The sequence below is a fragment of the Ambystoma mexicanum genome, chromosome 7p (genome assembly GCF_040938575.1).
Source record: "Ambystoma mexicanum isolate Mex_15411 chromosome 7p, UKY_AmexF1_1, whole genome shotgun sequence".
Taxonomy (NCBI): Eukaryota; Metazoa; Chordata; class Amphibia; order Caudata; family Ambystomatidae; genus Ambystoma; species Ambystoma mexicanum.
This window is the reverse complement of record NC_090939.1, coordinates 475,427,339-475,443,277: the sequence shown is the minus strand read 5'-3', so window position 1 is coordinate 475,443,277 and position 15,939 is coordinate 475,427,339. Positions and strand designations below refer to the sequence as shown.

The following is a 15,939-nucleotide window of genomic DNA, read 5'->3' as shown; positions in this document are numbered from 1 at the left end:
CGGGGCAATTCGATTGCCCCGGGTCTGTTAGTCGAGGGGGCAAGTCTCCGTCCCCCCTGATCGAGTTTTGGCTGGTGGCAGTGGATACTACTTTTTATATTCGACCGCGAATATGTCCCTATGGGATTTTCCCATTGTTCGAGGCTACCAACTTTAATTATTTAATTCTCATAGCCTCGAACATACCGCCGGTTTATTTATTTAATATTAATTCGCCGGTTGGTATTTTTTGCCAGGACTCGATTCTAAAATGGCGTTTGCGTTCTCTTCTGTGACTCCAACCCAAGTCGAGCCCTTTGTTCCACTTTTTGGCAGGCTTCTCCAGAGAAGCCTCCAAAAGTGGTGCCACTCTGTCTGGGTACCACAGGGGGTGTGGGAAGGGGTTTAGGCACCCTGGACCGAGTTACCTTGGTAACTCAAGTCGCACTCTTGTGTGATTGGCCCAGGTGGTGAGCTGGCCGGCTCACCACTTAGCATGTTTGATTGACAGCTAGGCTGATTGAATTGGGGTGTACTGCATAAAAGCAGGGCTTTGGGGACTGGCACTTCAGAAGTCGCCACAGGACCTGAGAATCCGACGAGGGAGAAGCTGAGCCGACCTACCACGACACCACCGGTGGAGCCCTGCGGAACCGACTCCACTTCCTGATGACAGAGAAGATCTCCCGGCTGGAGAGGCTTCTTCCCCTGACTGGTGGGCACAACCAGTTTACCTTCTTTTCCTTGCATCCCAGGATGTCTTGTGGTTGAATTGCCCGTGCCAAGCACCCCGGCAACCGGATAGCCACTTACCACTGGACCGCGAATAAAGGGACCGCTCCTTTTACCCGAGAACTCCGCGGCTGGTTTCTTCCCTGGCAGTGCAACGGACTCCTGTCTTCCTCCCCGACGAGATCCTCTCTTCCCCCGGACAAAGCACTGACTTGCATCCCCTGCCAGGAACAACTGCCCCCGCTGGAGTATTCTCACCACTTTAAGGTACCGTGTCCGCCAGGCCTCCCTTTTTAAAGATTGCTACAAGGTAATAATAATCCCTTAACCTTCTGGACTGGGCTGGCCGCCTTGACCATCTAACTGGTCCCTTTCTTTGGTCCAACTCTTTCTGAACCTTTTCAAGACTTTTGTGCACTTCAACCTTGTGACCTTGGACACATTTCGTTCTGATCCTCTTAGAGTGGATCCGGCCTTCTGAACTCTAACTTCACGGTTTTACTTTGCCTTCCTCTCTTGTTGTGTTCTTGTGAAAGTGTTGGGATCTGTTTCAAATTATACTCTGCTTTTCTCTCCCTTTTTAAAACGAATTATTAGAGTGCCATCTGCATTAAGTGCTCACCGCTGTCTGAAAATAAGTGGGGCTTTACTTAAGAATTGTCTAATATTCTTTTAAGGGAGTGTATATCTTTTTAGTGACCGTGTTTTTGAACTGCTTAACATTAGTGCCTGTGTGGTTTTAAATAAATAATTATATCTCTTTTACACCAAACTCTGGTCAGTGTTTACTTGTTCTACTGTGTTCTTTTGACCTATTGTGAATACTCTGTATACTGCCTAACTCTTCTGACTACTCAGCCACAGCTACCAAGTGAATCTGTGTGGTACAGACTGCTACCAAGTGGGTTTACTGCCAAACACCTGTAGTCTTAAATCTTTTGCAGTGGTCCCAGAGGGAACTGCACAGGTTTCTGCCTAACAGTACATGCATATCCTGATTTGGAACCCACACAGGAGATACCGCCGTTTCTCTTTGGGAGAGGAGCACTTTCAGTTTCGGGTGCTTCCTTTTGGCCTCAGTTCGGTGCTGCGTGTCTTCACGAAGATGTTGGTGATCGCGGCCTATCATCATCTCCAGGGTATCCATGTGTATCCCTATTTGGACGACTGGCTCCTACGCAGCCCTTGTACGTTGACAGCAGCGGGCAACCTCCAGTCTCTCCTTCAGCTCCTGTTCCATCTTGCGCTGTCGGTGAACTGGCGGAAATCCTCCATGACGGTCTCACAGGACATGACTTTCCGGGGTTGTCGTTGGAACACGATAGACTGCCGAGTGTATCTGACCGGGGACAGAATGGCGGATCTGTTGGCCGCGTGTCAGATGTTTACGCAGTCGGAGAGCATGTCGGCCTGGTGGTTCTAGAGGCTTCTGGGCCTCATGGCCTCGTGTGTACTGGCTCTTCCTCTTGCTCGTCTCAAAATGAGACGGACCCAGATGGCTCTTCGGAGTTCCTGGCGACAGGCTGTGGACCTGGATTCCAAACGGATAATGATTCCGGATTCCATGAGTGAACCTAGACTGGTGGCCGTCTCTCAGCAGCCTGTCAGTGGGCGTGGGGTTCCAGGGCCCAGCCCCCATGGTGACGATCACGACAGACTCCTCCCTTTTCGGGTGGGGCACGACGTTAGATCTTCTTCAGGTCTCGGACCTCTGGTCACCTCAGGACAAGCTCCTGCACATAAATCAATTGGAGCTTCTGGCGATTTTTCTGGCGCTCAAGGCGTTCAGACCTCTCATTGTCAACAAGGTGGTCCGCATAAGAATGGACAATGTGGTGTCAATGTACTACATAAACAAGCAAGGGGGAACGAAGTCTCCCTCTCTTGTGGATCTGTCCATCCAGATTTGGGAGTGGGCCGTGCTCCATGGGGTCTGGCTGCTTGCAGTACACATCCCGGGCCGGCTGAATGTCACTGCGGATGCCCTCAGCCGGCGGACAGTGGTCAGCTACGAGTGGGAGTTGAAGGCGGAGATTCTCTCATGGATTTTCTCGCGTTGGGGCACACCGGAGGTGGACCTCTTCGCCACGGCAGTAAACAAGAAGCTTCCTCGGTATTCCTCCAGAGGGGGGCTGGGAGCCTCCTCTCTGGGGGACGCACTCGAGATCCCATGGCACAACATGAGATCTTACGCCTTCCTGCCTCTTCCTCTGGTTCATCGAGCAATTTGGAAGTTGAAGAGCTCAGTCAACTGTTCTCTTCTACTGAGAGCTGCGTGGTGGCCGGCCAGGTTTTGGTTCTCAGAACTTCAACACCTGTCGGTGTGTCCGCCGATCAGGTTACCAGTAACTCCCGATCTTCTTCACCAAGGGGAACAGCAGATGTGGCACCCCTCCCCACAATCGCTCAACTTGGCGGCATGGTGCCTGAGTCAACGGCTCTAGAGCATTTGGGTTTGTCTGCGGGTAACATGCGCATTATCCAGGCAGCCAGGAAACCCTTGACCAGATCTCAATACAAGAGTAAATGGCTCAGGTTCTGTCATTGGTGTTTGGAGAAAGAATTGGACCCGACGGTGGCGACGATTGACATGGTGCTGTCCTTTGTCTCCTCCCTAGCAGAGTCAGGGGTTCATGTCTTGTCCTGCAGGACTTATCTTTCGGTGATTTCCACCTACCTCTCTAAAGACCAGTGTTCTTATTTGTTAACTAACCCGGTGGTGAAGAGACATTTTGCTGGTTTGACACGCATTTACCCTCCAGTTCGTAGCCTGCACTCGCCTTGGGACCTAAATGTAGTCCTGACGGCGCTGTGCCAATGCTACGGTTGACCTCAAGTATGTGTCCTGGAAAGTGTCCTTTCTGGTAGCCGTTACGTCAGCGAGGAGAGTGTGAGCTCCAGGCATTGTCGGTGGAGCATCCTTTCTTGGTCTTTCACAAGGACAAGGTAGTCCTTCGGACGAACCCAGCTTTCCAACCAAAGGTAGTGACCGAATTACATCTGAATCAGTCGATTTCCCTTCCGGTCCTTTTTCCGAACCCTGCCACGGAGGCGGAAAGGGTTGTACACTGCTTGGATGTCCGAAGAGCTCTTAAGTTCTACCTGGACAGGACTGCCGAGCTTCGGAGCTCTTCCCAACTGTTTGTGACCTTCGGTAAACCCCAGGGCATGCCGGCGTCTGAAGCATCCATTTCCAGATGGATTGCTGCCTGTATCATGGAATCTTTCACCGTCCAAAAGCTGAAACCTCCTAAGGGTATCCATGCACATCAGGTGCGAGGCAAGGCAGCTGCGGTTGCTTTTCAGAAGTATGTTCCCTGGGAGTCCATCGCTAGAGCGGCTACTTGGGCCTCCCCCATCTGCTTTCTGTAAGCATTACTGCCTCGATATGAGCTCTAGGGCTGACGCTCAGTTCGGCCAGGCTGTGCTGAAGAACCTGTTTCAGTAAGGGGTATTTCCATCCACCCTTAGTTCCTGTAAGGAGTGCTTGGGAATCTCCCATAAGTATGGAGGAAAGGGGGCGGGACGTAGGAGTATTACCAGGTTACTCACCGTAGTGACCACCTTACTCCTAGTCCATAGTCCCCTTTCCTCCATTCTCCTGCCCGCCGTCCCCTCTAATAAGATTCCTCTGTTATTGCTAATGGGTCTTGGACTCTGCAATAGAAAAGGACTGATGGGCGATGCGCGGGACGAAGCCAAGGTGGGCGGGCCTCTCGCAGGAAAGAGAGGAGGGACACATTTTTGAAAAAAATGTGGATGCTTTTTACAAAAGTGCTCCGGTCCCGTCCCACAGGACGGATATATGTCCCATAAGTATGGAGGAAAGGGGCCTATGGACTAGGAGTAAGGTGGTCACTACGGTGAGTAACCTGGTAATTCAGGGCTCGAAGAAAACCCTTGCAGCCTCATTCCTCCTCTGGTTTTCGGTGGTTTCTGGATCGAAAGACACGTAGAGTTGATGCTCCAGCTGGCCATCCCCGTCGGCGTCGGTAGTGAGGCTGATTTTTCTCTCGGTCCTCTGCTGCCTCCTCTGGATCTGGGGGGGTCTCACCACTGAGAAACCTGCTAAATTAGGTTTTTAGGCGCTCACACAAGACCCCGGTTGGAGGGCGCTATGCGTCTCACTGGGAGACGTGGCAGACCATCACCAAGGATCGGTGGGTGTTGTCTGTTGCTCGGGCAGGCTTCTGCTCAGCTCCCCCCCCACCACCCACCCCACCCTTCAATCCTCCCTTCCAGCAGTCAGGAAGCCCTCCCTCGGAGCCGAAGTCCAGAAGCTTCTGGATCTCAAAGCGCTGGAAGCCGTTCCCCTAGGGGAGCGAGGGGAGGGCTTCTTCTCCCGTCTGTTTACGGTGCCCAAACCCACCCAGGCTGGCCTGCGCACCATTCTAGACCTTTCCCAGTTCAACCTTTCTCTTCCCAAAGAGAAGTTCAAGATGCTTACCCCTTCTCCGATAAAGTCCTCTCTACAGAAGGGCGACTGGCTCAGCATGATGGACCTTCAGGATGCTTATATGCATATCCTCATTTGGAGCCCGCATCGGAAATACCTACAGTTTTCCATGGCGGAGGAGCATTTCCAGTTTCGTGTGCTCCCGTTTGGTCTCAGCTCGGCACTGCATGTCTTTACGCAGTGATGTCGGTCATCACAGCTTATCTTCGGCTACAGAGTATCCATGTGTATCCGAATTGGAAGATTGGCTGCTGTGCAGTCCTTGTCCACTGAAGGCCTCTAGCAACCTTCAGTCTCTCCTCCAGCTCCTGTTCCACCTTGGGCTGTCGGTGAAATGGTGGAAAACCTCCATGGCGGTCTCAGGACTTGATCTTCCTGGGATTTTCGTTGGAACACAATCGATTGCAGAGTGCACCTGACTGCGGATAGAATGGCGAATCTGTTGACCACATGTCAAGTGTTTATGCAGTCGGAGAGCATGTCGGCCTGGTGGTTCCAGAGGCTTCTGGGCCTCATGGCTTTGTGCGTGCTGACTCTTCATCTTCCTCGTCTCAAGATGAAGCAGACACAGATGGCTCTTCGGAGCTCATGGCTTCAAGAAGTGGACCCAGATTCCAAAATACTAGTTCCACCTTTCATGAAGGCGGACCTCTTGTGGTGGTTGTCTCTCTATTTGTCGGTGGGCGCTCCCTTCAACAGATTCCTCCCTTCTGGGTTGGGATGCGATGCTGGATCATCTTCAGGTTTTCGATCTTTGCTCGCCACAGGACAGCTTCATATAAATTATCTGCAGCTCTTGAAAGCGTTCAAACCAGGCATTGTCAAAAAGGTGATCCGTGTCCACACGGACCATGCACTGTCCATGTTCTATATCAACAAGCAAGGGGGTACCAGGTCTCCTCCTCCTTGTGGATCTTGCCATTCAGATTTGGGAAATGGGCCATTCAGCATGGTATCTGGCTGGTAGCAGTACACATCCCGGGCCATCTGTCACTGCAGATGCTCTCAGCCGACGAGCAATTGTCAGCTACGAGTGGGAACTGAACACGGAGATCCTCTCGGATATTTTTCACTGTTGGGGCACTCCAGAAATGGACCTCTTTGCAAAGTCTACAAACAGGAAGCTTCCCCTGTATGCTTCCAGGAACGCGCTCGGAGCCTCCTCACTGGGGGATGCTCTCGAGATTCCATGGCACTACATGAAGGCTTACGCTTTTCCGCCCCTTCCTCTGATCCATCTGGCGCTTTGCAAGCTAAGGAACACAGTGAATTGCTCCCTGCTGTTCATAGCCCCTTGGTGGCCGCCAGGTTTTGGTTTTCGGAGCTTCAGCATCTATCGGTGTGCCCGCCACTCAAGCTTCCGCTGGTCCCCGGTCTGCTTCATCAGAGCGATCAGCAGCTGTGGCACCCCTGCCCACAATCGTTCAGCTTGACGGCCTGGTTCCTGAGTTCAGATCTTTAGAGTGTTTCAATTTGTCCGCGGATAACATGCGCATCATTCAGGCGGCCTGGAAACCCTCTACAAGATCTCAGTATAGAAGTAAATGGCTTTGTTTCTGCCACTGGTGTTTGGCTAAGCAGCTGGACTCCAGGGAGGCTACTATCAACATGGTCCTGTCTTTTGTTTTACATCTGGCAGAGTCTGGCATCCATGTTGTCCTGCAGGACTTATTTATCGGCTGTTGCCGCTTATTTGTCCACTGATCAGTGCTCGTTTTCACTGTCTAATCCACTCAGTAAAACACACTTTGTGGGCCTGATGCATCTTTATCCACCTGTTCGCAACCTGCATCCAAGGTGGGATTTGAATGTGGTCCTTACGACCTTGTCATAAGCCTTTTAAGCCCATGGCTTTGTCAATTTTAAGTACTTTTCGTGGAAAGTGTCCTTTTTGATTGCTGTGACTTCGGCAAGGCGTGCAATTGAGCTTCAGGCCTTGTTGGTGGAGCATCCATTCCTTACTTTTTTTATAAGGATAAGGTTGTCCTGCGGACGAATCCCGCCTTTCTTCCGAAGGTGGTCTCTGATTTTCATTTGAATCAGTCAATTTAATTGCCTGTCTTCTTCCCTGGCCCGGCCTCAGAGGCCGAAAGGGTTTTGCACTGCCTGGACGTTGGAATAGCCCTCATGTTCTATCTGGACAGAACATCTGAGCATAGTAACTCTTCGCAGCTTTTTGTGACCTTTGGAAATCTGCAAGGAAAGCCGGCCTCGAAAGCGACCATCTCCCTAAGGATCGCTGCCTGTATTTCTGTGGCATATACCATTCAGGCTCTTCGGTTTCCAAAAGGAATTCATGCTCATCTTGTGCGCGGCAGGGCGGCTGCTGTTGCCTTCCAAACATATGTTCCCTGGGAGACAATCGCGAAAGCGTCTACGTGGGCCTCCCCATCGGCTTTTTGTAACCATTACTGTCTGAACCTGAGCTCCAGGGCTGATGCTCCGTTTGGTCAAGCTGTCCTTAGGAACCTGTTTCAGTAAGTTTTCATCCACCCGTAATTCCTGTGAGGAGTGCTTGGGAATCTCCTATAAGTATGGAGGAAACAGGACGGGACATAGGTGTATAATAGTTACTCACCGTAGTGACTACCTTACTCTCCCTTTCCTCCATACGCCCGCCCGCCGTCCCCTCTATAAAGTTTCCTCTGTTATTGCTTAAAGGTCATAGACCTGGCAATAGAAAAGGACTGATGGCTGATACGCTGGGCGGAGCTAAGGAGGGCGGGGTTACGGCCGCGTGCGGTGCCCTGCGTAAAAAGACAGGAAGGACACATTTTAGAACATTTTGATGGTTTTTATAAAGTGCTCCGGTCCCGTCCCATAGGACGGAGGAATGTCCCATAAGTATGGAGGAAAGGACTATGGACTAGGAGTAAGGTAGTCACTACGGTGAGTAACTTTATTATTCTGTGCTACTGTGATGCCAATTGTGTACAGAGGATTCCCACCCACATTGGGAATTATTAAAGCAAGTACATCTCTAAATGCTGGTGGACTGCAGTTGTAGGTTATTATTTCTTCTCCATTGCGTTGGAGCCGAAAACAAATGAACTCTTAATTCTACAAATCTTTTTTTAATGATGTAATAAAATGTTAATCTGATTCATTTTTTAAATTTTTTTTTTAGGGCAATTAAAGCATTTCAGGAGGTGCTTTATATCGATCCCAGTTTTTGCCAAGCTAAAGAAATTCATTTGCGGCTTGGATTGATGTTTAAAGCGAACACAGACTATGAGTCTAGTTTAAAGGTATTGCATTTTGTTTTTGTTTGTAACATGAAATTGACTTTTTCATTTGTAAAATATACATGCCCTGTATTTCATCTTGGGAAAATAAGTAAATGCTAGTAATTTGTTTTACCATGGTCTCTAAAAGTAATACAAATAAGAGTTTGATTATAAAATTACATGTTGATACTACTCCCAATGCATGTCAATCTCATAAAGATGGCCACACTTTTTAGTAGCCAGTGCATTTCAGCAGCTGAACTGCCCTTGATCAGAGCCTTAATGATTTTGGATTTTTAGCAAGAACCGTTTGCTATAGGATTTCTTTGTGATATTTGAAAGCTTAAAATAAAATGATATATAGAGGTTCCTGTATAGATCCCTGCGCTATGCTTCTGTCTGGAAAGTATGCAGGTTATTTATTCTGTGCCTTAGGGCTTCACTGAGTTAATGATTCCGCTACCTGTACAGGCTCTCAAATACAGTCAATAAACCACCTTTGAACCCTAATTGCGCTCCTCAATTAGCAAATCATGATATAAAAGTATTAACCTTTTGCTTAATTAGTAATGCCCAATATCTTCATTGTCCCAATTTAAATCAAACACTGAATACTAATATTCATTTGCCAATACGTGTTTTGCTTAGACTCAACACAATCTTCATAGTCAAGTCTAATGAGGTTTTTTAAGGCTGTACCATTAGCCTTATTCTGTGCACACATTTGAACATTTACTTCACAATATACTCTTTGCAATCCTCCTTATTTCCAAATCCTAAACTCATTCAACCATTCTTCCTTAAATTAAAAACAAATTGTCTCATATACCATCTCTGAAATAACTGCAGTTTGTTCTAGCTTCACACATCTTTGCAAACATACTGAACGTTAAATCTTTTTTTTTTTAAATATCATTCTTTCAAAATGATTCCTGTGCGCTATCAGGAAAGTAAGTAGTCATCTTTGGACACAGCCAGGGGTGACGAAAGCTAAGAGGGGTCAGAGGATGTACCTCAACCGTGGCGGTGTGGGATAAGGTTTGGTCATTCTTAGACCTCATTTCCCTCCCACTGTGTCCCACCCCCTTTCCTCCATACTGCATGGGCGTCCATCGCTAGGGACGGGAGACAGAACCTTTTTCACCAGAAAAATAATCTTCCTCTTTAAATTTAGATGACTCCGCCCACCGGTGCCACTCCTCAGTCCTCTTTTCCGTGTCGACAGGAACAGACCCCTTTCAGCAGTGCCCCTGGGTTAGGCCTCCGGCCTAGTAATTCCATGCATGCTTCCCCGGCGAAGTACTATGATCTTCTTTTTTCTTGTCTTTAATTAGATACCTCTGTCCTCTAGAGCCACGCTCCTCTCCGGCGCATGTCCATGTCAGCGGGTTTCAGATGTTGTCCAGCCTGCGAGTGGCTCTTCCCTATGTCTGACCCCCACGCTGCCTTGGCCTCTACCACGGCTGGGAGGACTGTACCGCATGCAACATGCTGACACCACACGCTCGGAAGAACAGGCTAGTTCAAAGATGATTTGTCAGGCGCAAGTCCAGGCACAAGGTAGGGGCACTGTTCATCTGCATCCCGCAAAGGCGACTCCTTCCCCAGGAAGCGCATGAGTGGGGAGGTACCTATCAGGTTCTAGTACCAAGGCAGGTACAGAGGCTGCTTTAGCTACCGGCTGCCAGGCCGAGGGGTTGCGTGATGCTACTGGTGACTATGCGGAGGGACCGCAAGGTTCTATTACCGGGTTTCAGCCCAGGGGGCTACGCCCTAGTACAGCACAAATGTCCGTGGGGTCTCCTGTATGCACCACTACCAGTGACACAGCCGAGGGCAGTCCGCTTACGAGGCCCCCGTCCTGAGATGCAGGGTAGGCCTCACCTTCCATCGCCAAGAGTCCTGGAAGAGGCAGGGCCCAGCGCGGCAAGCGCCACAACAAAGGCACGTGACATGCAGGCAGACAATATGGCCGCCAGGTCAGACAAAATGGCGGCTTGCCCGACACTATACCCTTTTGGTTACCAGGTGGGGCTGGTCTTCACTGGGCACATGGCCCATGGCATACCATTCAGCGTTGCAGGGCAGATAAACCCTGCATACAGCAAGGCAGTGTGTGTCCAGGTCTCAGCGCCCTGCGGCCATGCCCACACCACCAAGTGTTCCTCCGTCCTGTGAAGACAGACATCATCCTCAAGTATGTGATCAGGGACATGCTCCCTGTGGTTCTGCTGCTAGCACTCAAGGCCACTCCGCCCTTAGTCCCAGCGCCTCTGGCTCGATGCTGCCCACGCCAGTTCCCACTACACCGGCTCCCATGCCGCCATCAGTTCCACTTCCGCAGCAGCCGCTGGCTCCTGTCAGTATACTACAGCCCCCGATGCCCAGCACTCCTCCAGCTGCACCTGACCAACAGGACACATTTGTGAATGCGCCATCGTCGGCCAAGCCTTTCCAGAGCGGTTCGCGAGCCTGGCAGTATACTCTGTGCTTTCACAGCCTGAAGTGGAACAACCGGAAGTGGGTGTCTCAGCGGAGGTCCTCCCTCTACGCCCCACGGGTAGAACGGGGATCCAATGCAAAAAGACTTGGTGGCACGCATCAAAGTATGGCTTTAACTTCATTCTACACAGCCTACCAACGGGCGCCTCGACTCCAAGTTTAGGCAGATGGAGGGGGACCCCCCTCTCGCTGTCTGCACGCCCTCCGCCACACTCCTCAGTGATCGCTGCATCTTCAATCTACTCCATGCTGCAATTGTCGTCGGCTACATCTGCCTCTACACTCCTGGGTAAGGAGAAGATGATCCTGGAAGCATATGGAAAGATCTATTCCAACACTTCCCTTCATCTTCGTCTGTCCAATGTGGACGCTATGCTCGCCGCTGTCAACCAAAGGCTGTGGCAGGAAATCACTGACTTCCTTCTGGTACTTCTGGTGCAAAGCCTGGTGCGCTTAAGGTGGGCTGGCGTGTGCCAACCTTTTAGCACATGACATAAATGAGTCCACGGTGGCGCACCATGTCACCTCATGGTGTCGCCATTTGCATTGCTACAGACATGAGAAGAACGGCCTGTTCAAACAGGGTGTCCAGGAGTGTATACTGGAACTTCCTTTTGACGGTGCCGATCAGTTCCATTCCACTACGGACGAGGAACTTGATAAGAGAACAGTTCTCAGACTGCCAAATCTTTATCCATCCCCACTAAGGCCACCCCCAAGGCATACAGTCAGACGAACCAGCGTTCAGACAAAGGCCGGTCTTTCAGAGGTTTCCTCAGCTTCCACGAAAGACGGTCCAGGCAACCGGACAGAACAGAGCCAGCACCGCTGCAAGCAGTACAGTGCGGCATACGCCCCAGCCTCAGAGGGCAAAAGGCAAGACATGGCCATCCGGATCCATGAGTCTCCGGTGGGGGGCAGGCTTGCCCTTCACACTCAATGCTGGCATGCAAGGTTTGCAGACCCCTGGATGCCCTCCGAGCAGGGTCTGGGCTTCTATTCACAGATTTCTGCCATACACAAGAAGAACCAGGGGGGCCCGAGAGTTGTGTTGGACCTTTCCAGCTTGAACCTTTCCCTTCCTTCAAAAGTTAAAGATAGTTACCCCAGCGCTTATAGCAGAGACATTGTGCACGGGAGACTGGATGTGCTCCCTGGATCTGAAGGATGCCTAAATACACGTCCCGATCTGGCAGCCCCATCTGTCCTTTCTGAGGTTCAGGATCATGGGTTTTCTTTTCCAATACAAGGTTCTGCCCTTTGGCGTTAATTCTGCCCCCAGGGTCTTTGCAAGACTGAACGCGGTGGCAGCCCTGCTCAGGGCCCAGGTCACCTCGTCTATCCATACCTAGATGACTGGCTTGTCAGAGCAAGGTCTCTGGAGGCAGTCCTCCACACCGCCTCCACCCTCATGAATACACCACACGAGTTGAGATTTTCCATCAATCTCACGAAGTCACAGCTGGAGCCCACGCAGAGTATCGTTCCTGGGCCTCATCTGGAATACAAGCTCTGAGAGAATTTTCCCCACGGAGGACAAGATCACAGCCATCAAGAAGCTCACAGGGAATTTTCTCAGCAGAGCAGTGACCTCGGTGTGGTGGTACCAACACCTCTTGGCCATCATGGCGGCATGTCTTATACAAGGCTCAAAATGGGGCGTTTGCAGTTGCACTTCGTGGCCACCTGTAGTCAGGAGAAGGGTTCCCAGGCGGAGCTGGTCAGCATCCCACTTCATCTCCACCAGGACCTAGTCTGGTGGAGCACGGACAACAACCTGCAGATAGGCAGAGCCTTCCGTCAACCAGCACCTCAGGTTACCATCACCACGGATTCTTCCCTAGAGGGCTGGGTAGTTACCCTGGGCAGCCGCAGCATCCATAGGGCTTGGCCCTGACAGGAGCAGGTGGCTCACATCAACTAGGTGGAGTTGATGGCCATCTGCCTTCCTCCCGATGAGCGGCAAGGCAATCCTCATTCAGGCGGACAGCTCCACCAGCATGTATTACATCAACAAGCAGGGTGCCACCAGGACCCCCCTAGCCCCTCCTCTCTGTACTCTAGCAGTCAACATTTGGGAGTGGGCTCTGATAATCGATATGCACCTGGCAGCAATACACCTCCTGGGGGAATCTAACCTGGAGGTGGTCAGGCTCAGGCGGCTGGGTGCGGACAACTACGAATGGCAGTAACGAACGGGTCCTTTAGGGGATTTTCGACAAGTGGGGTCATCCTCAGGTGGATCTATATGCCACCTGGTACAACAGGAGGTGCTCCCAGTTCGCGTCCTGGCAGGGATAGGGCAGGGGCTCTCTGGGCTATGCAATACAGATGCAGTGGGACAACATGAATGCATATGCCTCCCCCTCACTGCCCTGGTCCACAGGGTAATCTGCAAGATCCGGGAGGCCCGGCACCTTTGTATCATCCTGATACCTCTGTGGTGGCCAGCAAGACCATGGTTCTCGGAATTATTCAGCCTGTCGAATCGGGCCCGGTGGACCTACCGCTGGGCCCAGACCACCTCTGAACAGGGAGGGATGGCCATCCACCCGCCCCCCAGAAGTTAGCCCTTGCAGCATGCTTCCTGAACAAGTCACACTGAGGCATCTGCAACTGTTGAAAGATAACCTAGCCATTATACGGGGGGCTAGGACCGATGCTACCAAGAGCCAGTACAAAAGCAAGTGGACTAGGTTTTGTCACTAGGCAGAATGAAAGGAGGTTGTTCCATTGACCTACGTGTTGGACGACGTGCTATCCTGCTCTGTGGACCACGCACACTCAGGGGTGCAGGCAGACACATGGCGCACCTATCTGGTGGCTATTGGAGCCTACAAGAACTTGGAGGAGGAGGTATTTTCATCCTCTAATCCGGTGGTTAAGACATTTGGCGGGCCTGACCAGGCTTTACCCGCCCATCAAGAAAACCCAGCCTGTGTGGGACCTCAACGTGGTTTGGGCGGTTTGGCACACAAGCCATTCGAACCAATGGCGTCCCCGGACATCAGGCTAGTCACCATCAAGACCGCCGTCCTGGTGGGCCTCACCTCGGCGGATCAGTGAAATCCAGATGTTGGTGGCCTCAGAGCCTTATTCTACTTTTCATAAGGACAAGGTGGTGCTGAGAACTCATCCTGCATTCTTACCGAAGGTTGTCTATTCTTTTTCCACCTGAATGGGGAGATAGTGCTACCAACTTACTTCGCGGCCCTAAGGATGACGCTTGGAGGGTACTGCATAGTCTAGATGTCGGGGACGCTCTGAAATTTTACCTTGGACCAAGAGCTTGAGCAAATCGGACGCTCGCGTTGTCACCTTTGGTGGGTCGAAGCCGGGCTGTCCGGCCTCCAAGGCTTCCATAGCTAGGTGGACGGTTTCGGGCAGCACAAACCTCTTCCAGCGAACATGCCTGCCCATGCAGTCAGTGCCAAGGTCATGGCTGTCGTGTTCGAAGGGCACGTGCCGTGGCAGGCTATCGGCATAGTGGCCACATGGACTGTGCCCGCGGCCTTCTGCAAGCCCTACTGCTTAGATGCCGGCTCCAGGTCGGAGGCAGCATTTGGTCAGACAGTCTTAAGAAACTTGTTTTCTTAGGAGGGGCACCTCTCCACCCTGCGGCTACATTCAATTGTAATCACCCATGCAGTATGGAGGACAGGGGACGGGATGTAGGAGTAATTCTAAGTTACTCACCGTAGTGACTAACGTCCTCCTAGTCCATAGTCATCTTTCCTCCATACGTCCCACCATCCTCCCCCCTAATACAACTGGTGTCATTAGGCAATGTTAATATTGTGGACGCGTCCAAGGGGATTGAGGAGTGGTGTTGGTGGGCGGAGTCAGGGGAGCGTATGCTCCCAGGGCCCGCGCGCATCTACATTTAAAGACGCCCATGCAGTATGGAGGAAAGGTGACTATGGACTACTCGTATGTTAGTCACTACGATGAGTAATTTATAATTTCTCAACCTTCACACACAATTCTGACTTCATCTTCGGTGAAAAGAGTGAGAGCTACACCAGCTTGACGCCCAGTGGAATTTGAAAGGGGGTGGGGGGTGAGGGTGACATGTTCTGCAATGGAAAGATTTTGATGTTCGAACCATGTAAAGCGGAGAAGGGGCAAGAGGAAGTAGAAAGTCCAGTATATTCAAATGAGACATTGGATACTGCACTCGACAAATAAGGCAGCCATGACGCAACGGCTTACACCACTAGAGAAGATATTTCAGCTGGTTACCAGTCAAATGGTCGAAAACATTTGGTCGACAGACAATTTGGTCGACACCATTTGGTCGAATGCCAAATGGTCGAATTTTTTTTTTTTTTTTTTTTACCCATTTTTTGGTTTTTTTTGGGGGGGTCCCCCCCCCAACCCCCTTTTTTTTCTTTTTTATTTTTTTTCCCCACACGAAAACCCACAAAACACATATATATATATATATATATATATATATATATAAAAAAAAAAAATTCGACCATTTGGCATTCGACCAAATTCAGTCGACCATTTGACTGGACACCATTTCAGCTTACAGCGGGATCGAAAGGGCCAAACTATATGGCTGTCTTAACACACTCCACACACCAGAACAACATTCCCAACAGCAAGGGTGGGAAAGAAATGCGAGTCAGCTGATTGAACCAGAGTTATGGAACGATATACACAGAAGAACACACACACCTACTTCTGCTCTCACCTAGCTGAAACAGATATTGGCAAGGTGGTACCAGTCACCCGCCAGACTACACATAGTAAATTCCGATATTACATATAGATGCTGGAGGGGTCGTGGACAGAAGGGGATGCTGCTCCACGTACTGTGGGACTGCCCAAAAATGCAGTCCTTTTGGTTGGAGCTTGGATCCAGAATTAAGGATATGTTGGGTGTGGTACTATGCATACTGCACTCATGTAATAAGTAAAAGGAGGCTAGATCGTCGGCAATGATCAAACTCCTGGCCCATTTCTGCTGGCAGCTAAACTAGTGATACTGAGGCGGTGGAGACATCAGTCCCCCACACCCGCTCCACTGAGGTG

The 15,939-nt window shown here is 50.7% G+C and overlaps 1 protein-coding gene across 5 annotated transcripts in view; it reads left to right on the top strand.

Annotated features, from left to right (window-relative positions):
- The window catches only part of KDM6A (lysine demethylase 6A), a 1,954,130-nt gene that overhangs the window by 335,266 nt on the left and 1,602,925 nt on the right, over positions 1-15,939 (top strand). For all 5 annotated transcript variants that reach the window (XM_069636498.1, XM_069636499.1, XM_069636495.1 and 2 more), the window contains exon 6: positions 8,295-8,415. In XM_069636498.1, the coding sequence (XP_069492599.1) occupies positions 8,295-8,415 (121 nt within the window). The remainder of the gene's footprint in view (positions 1-8,294; positions 8,416-15,939) is intronic.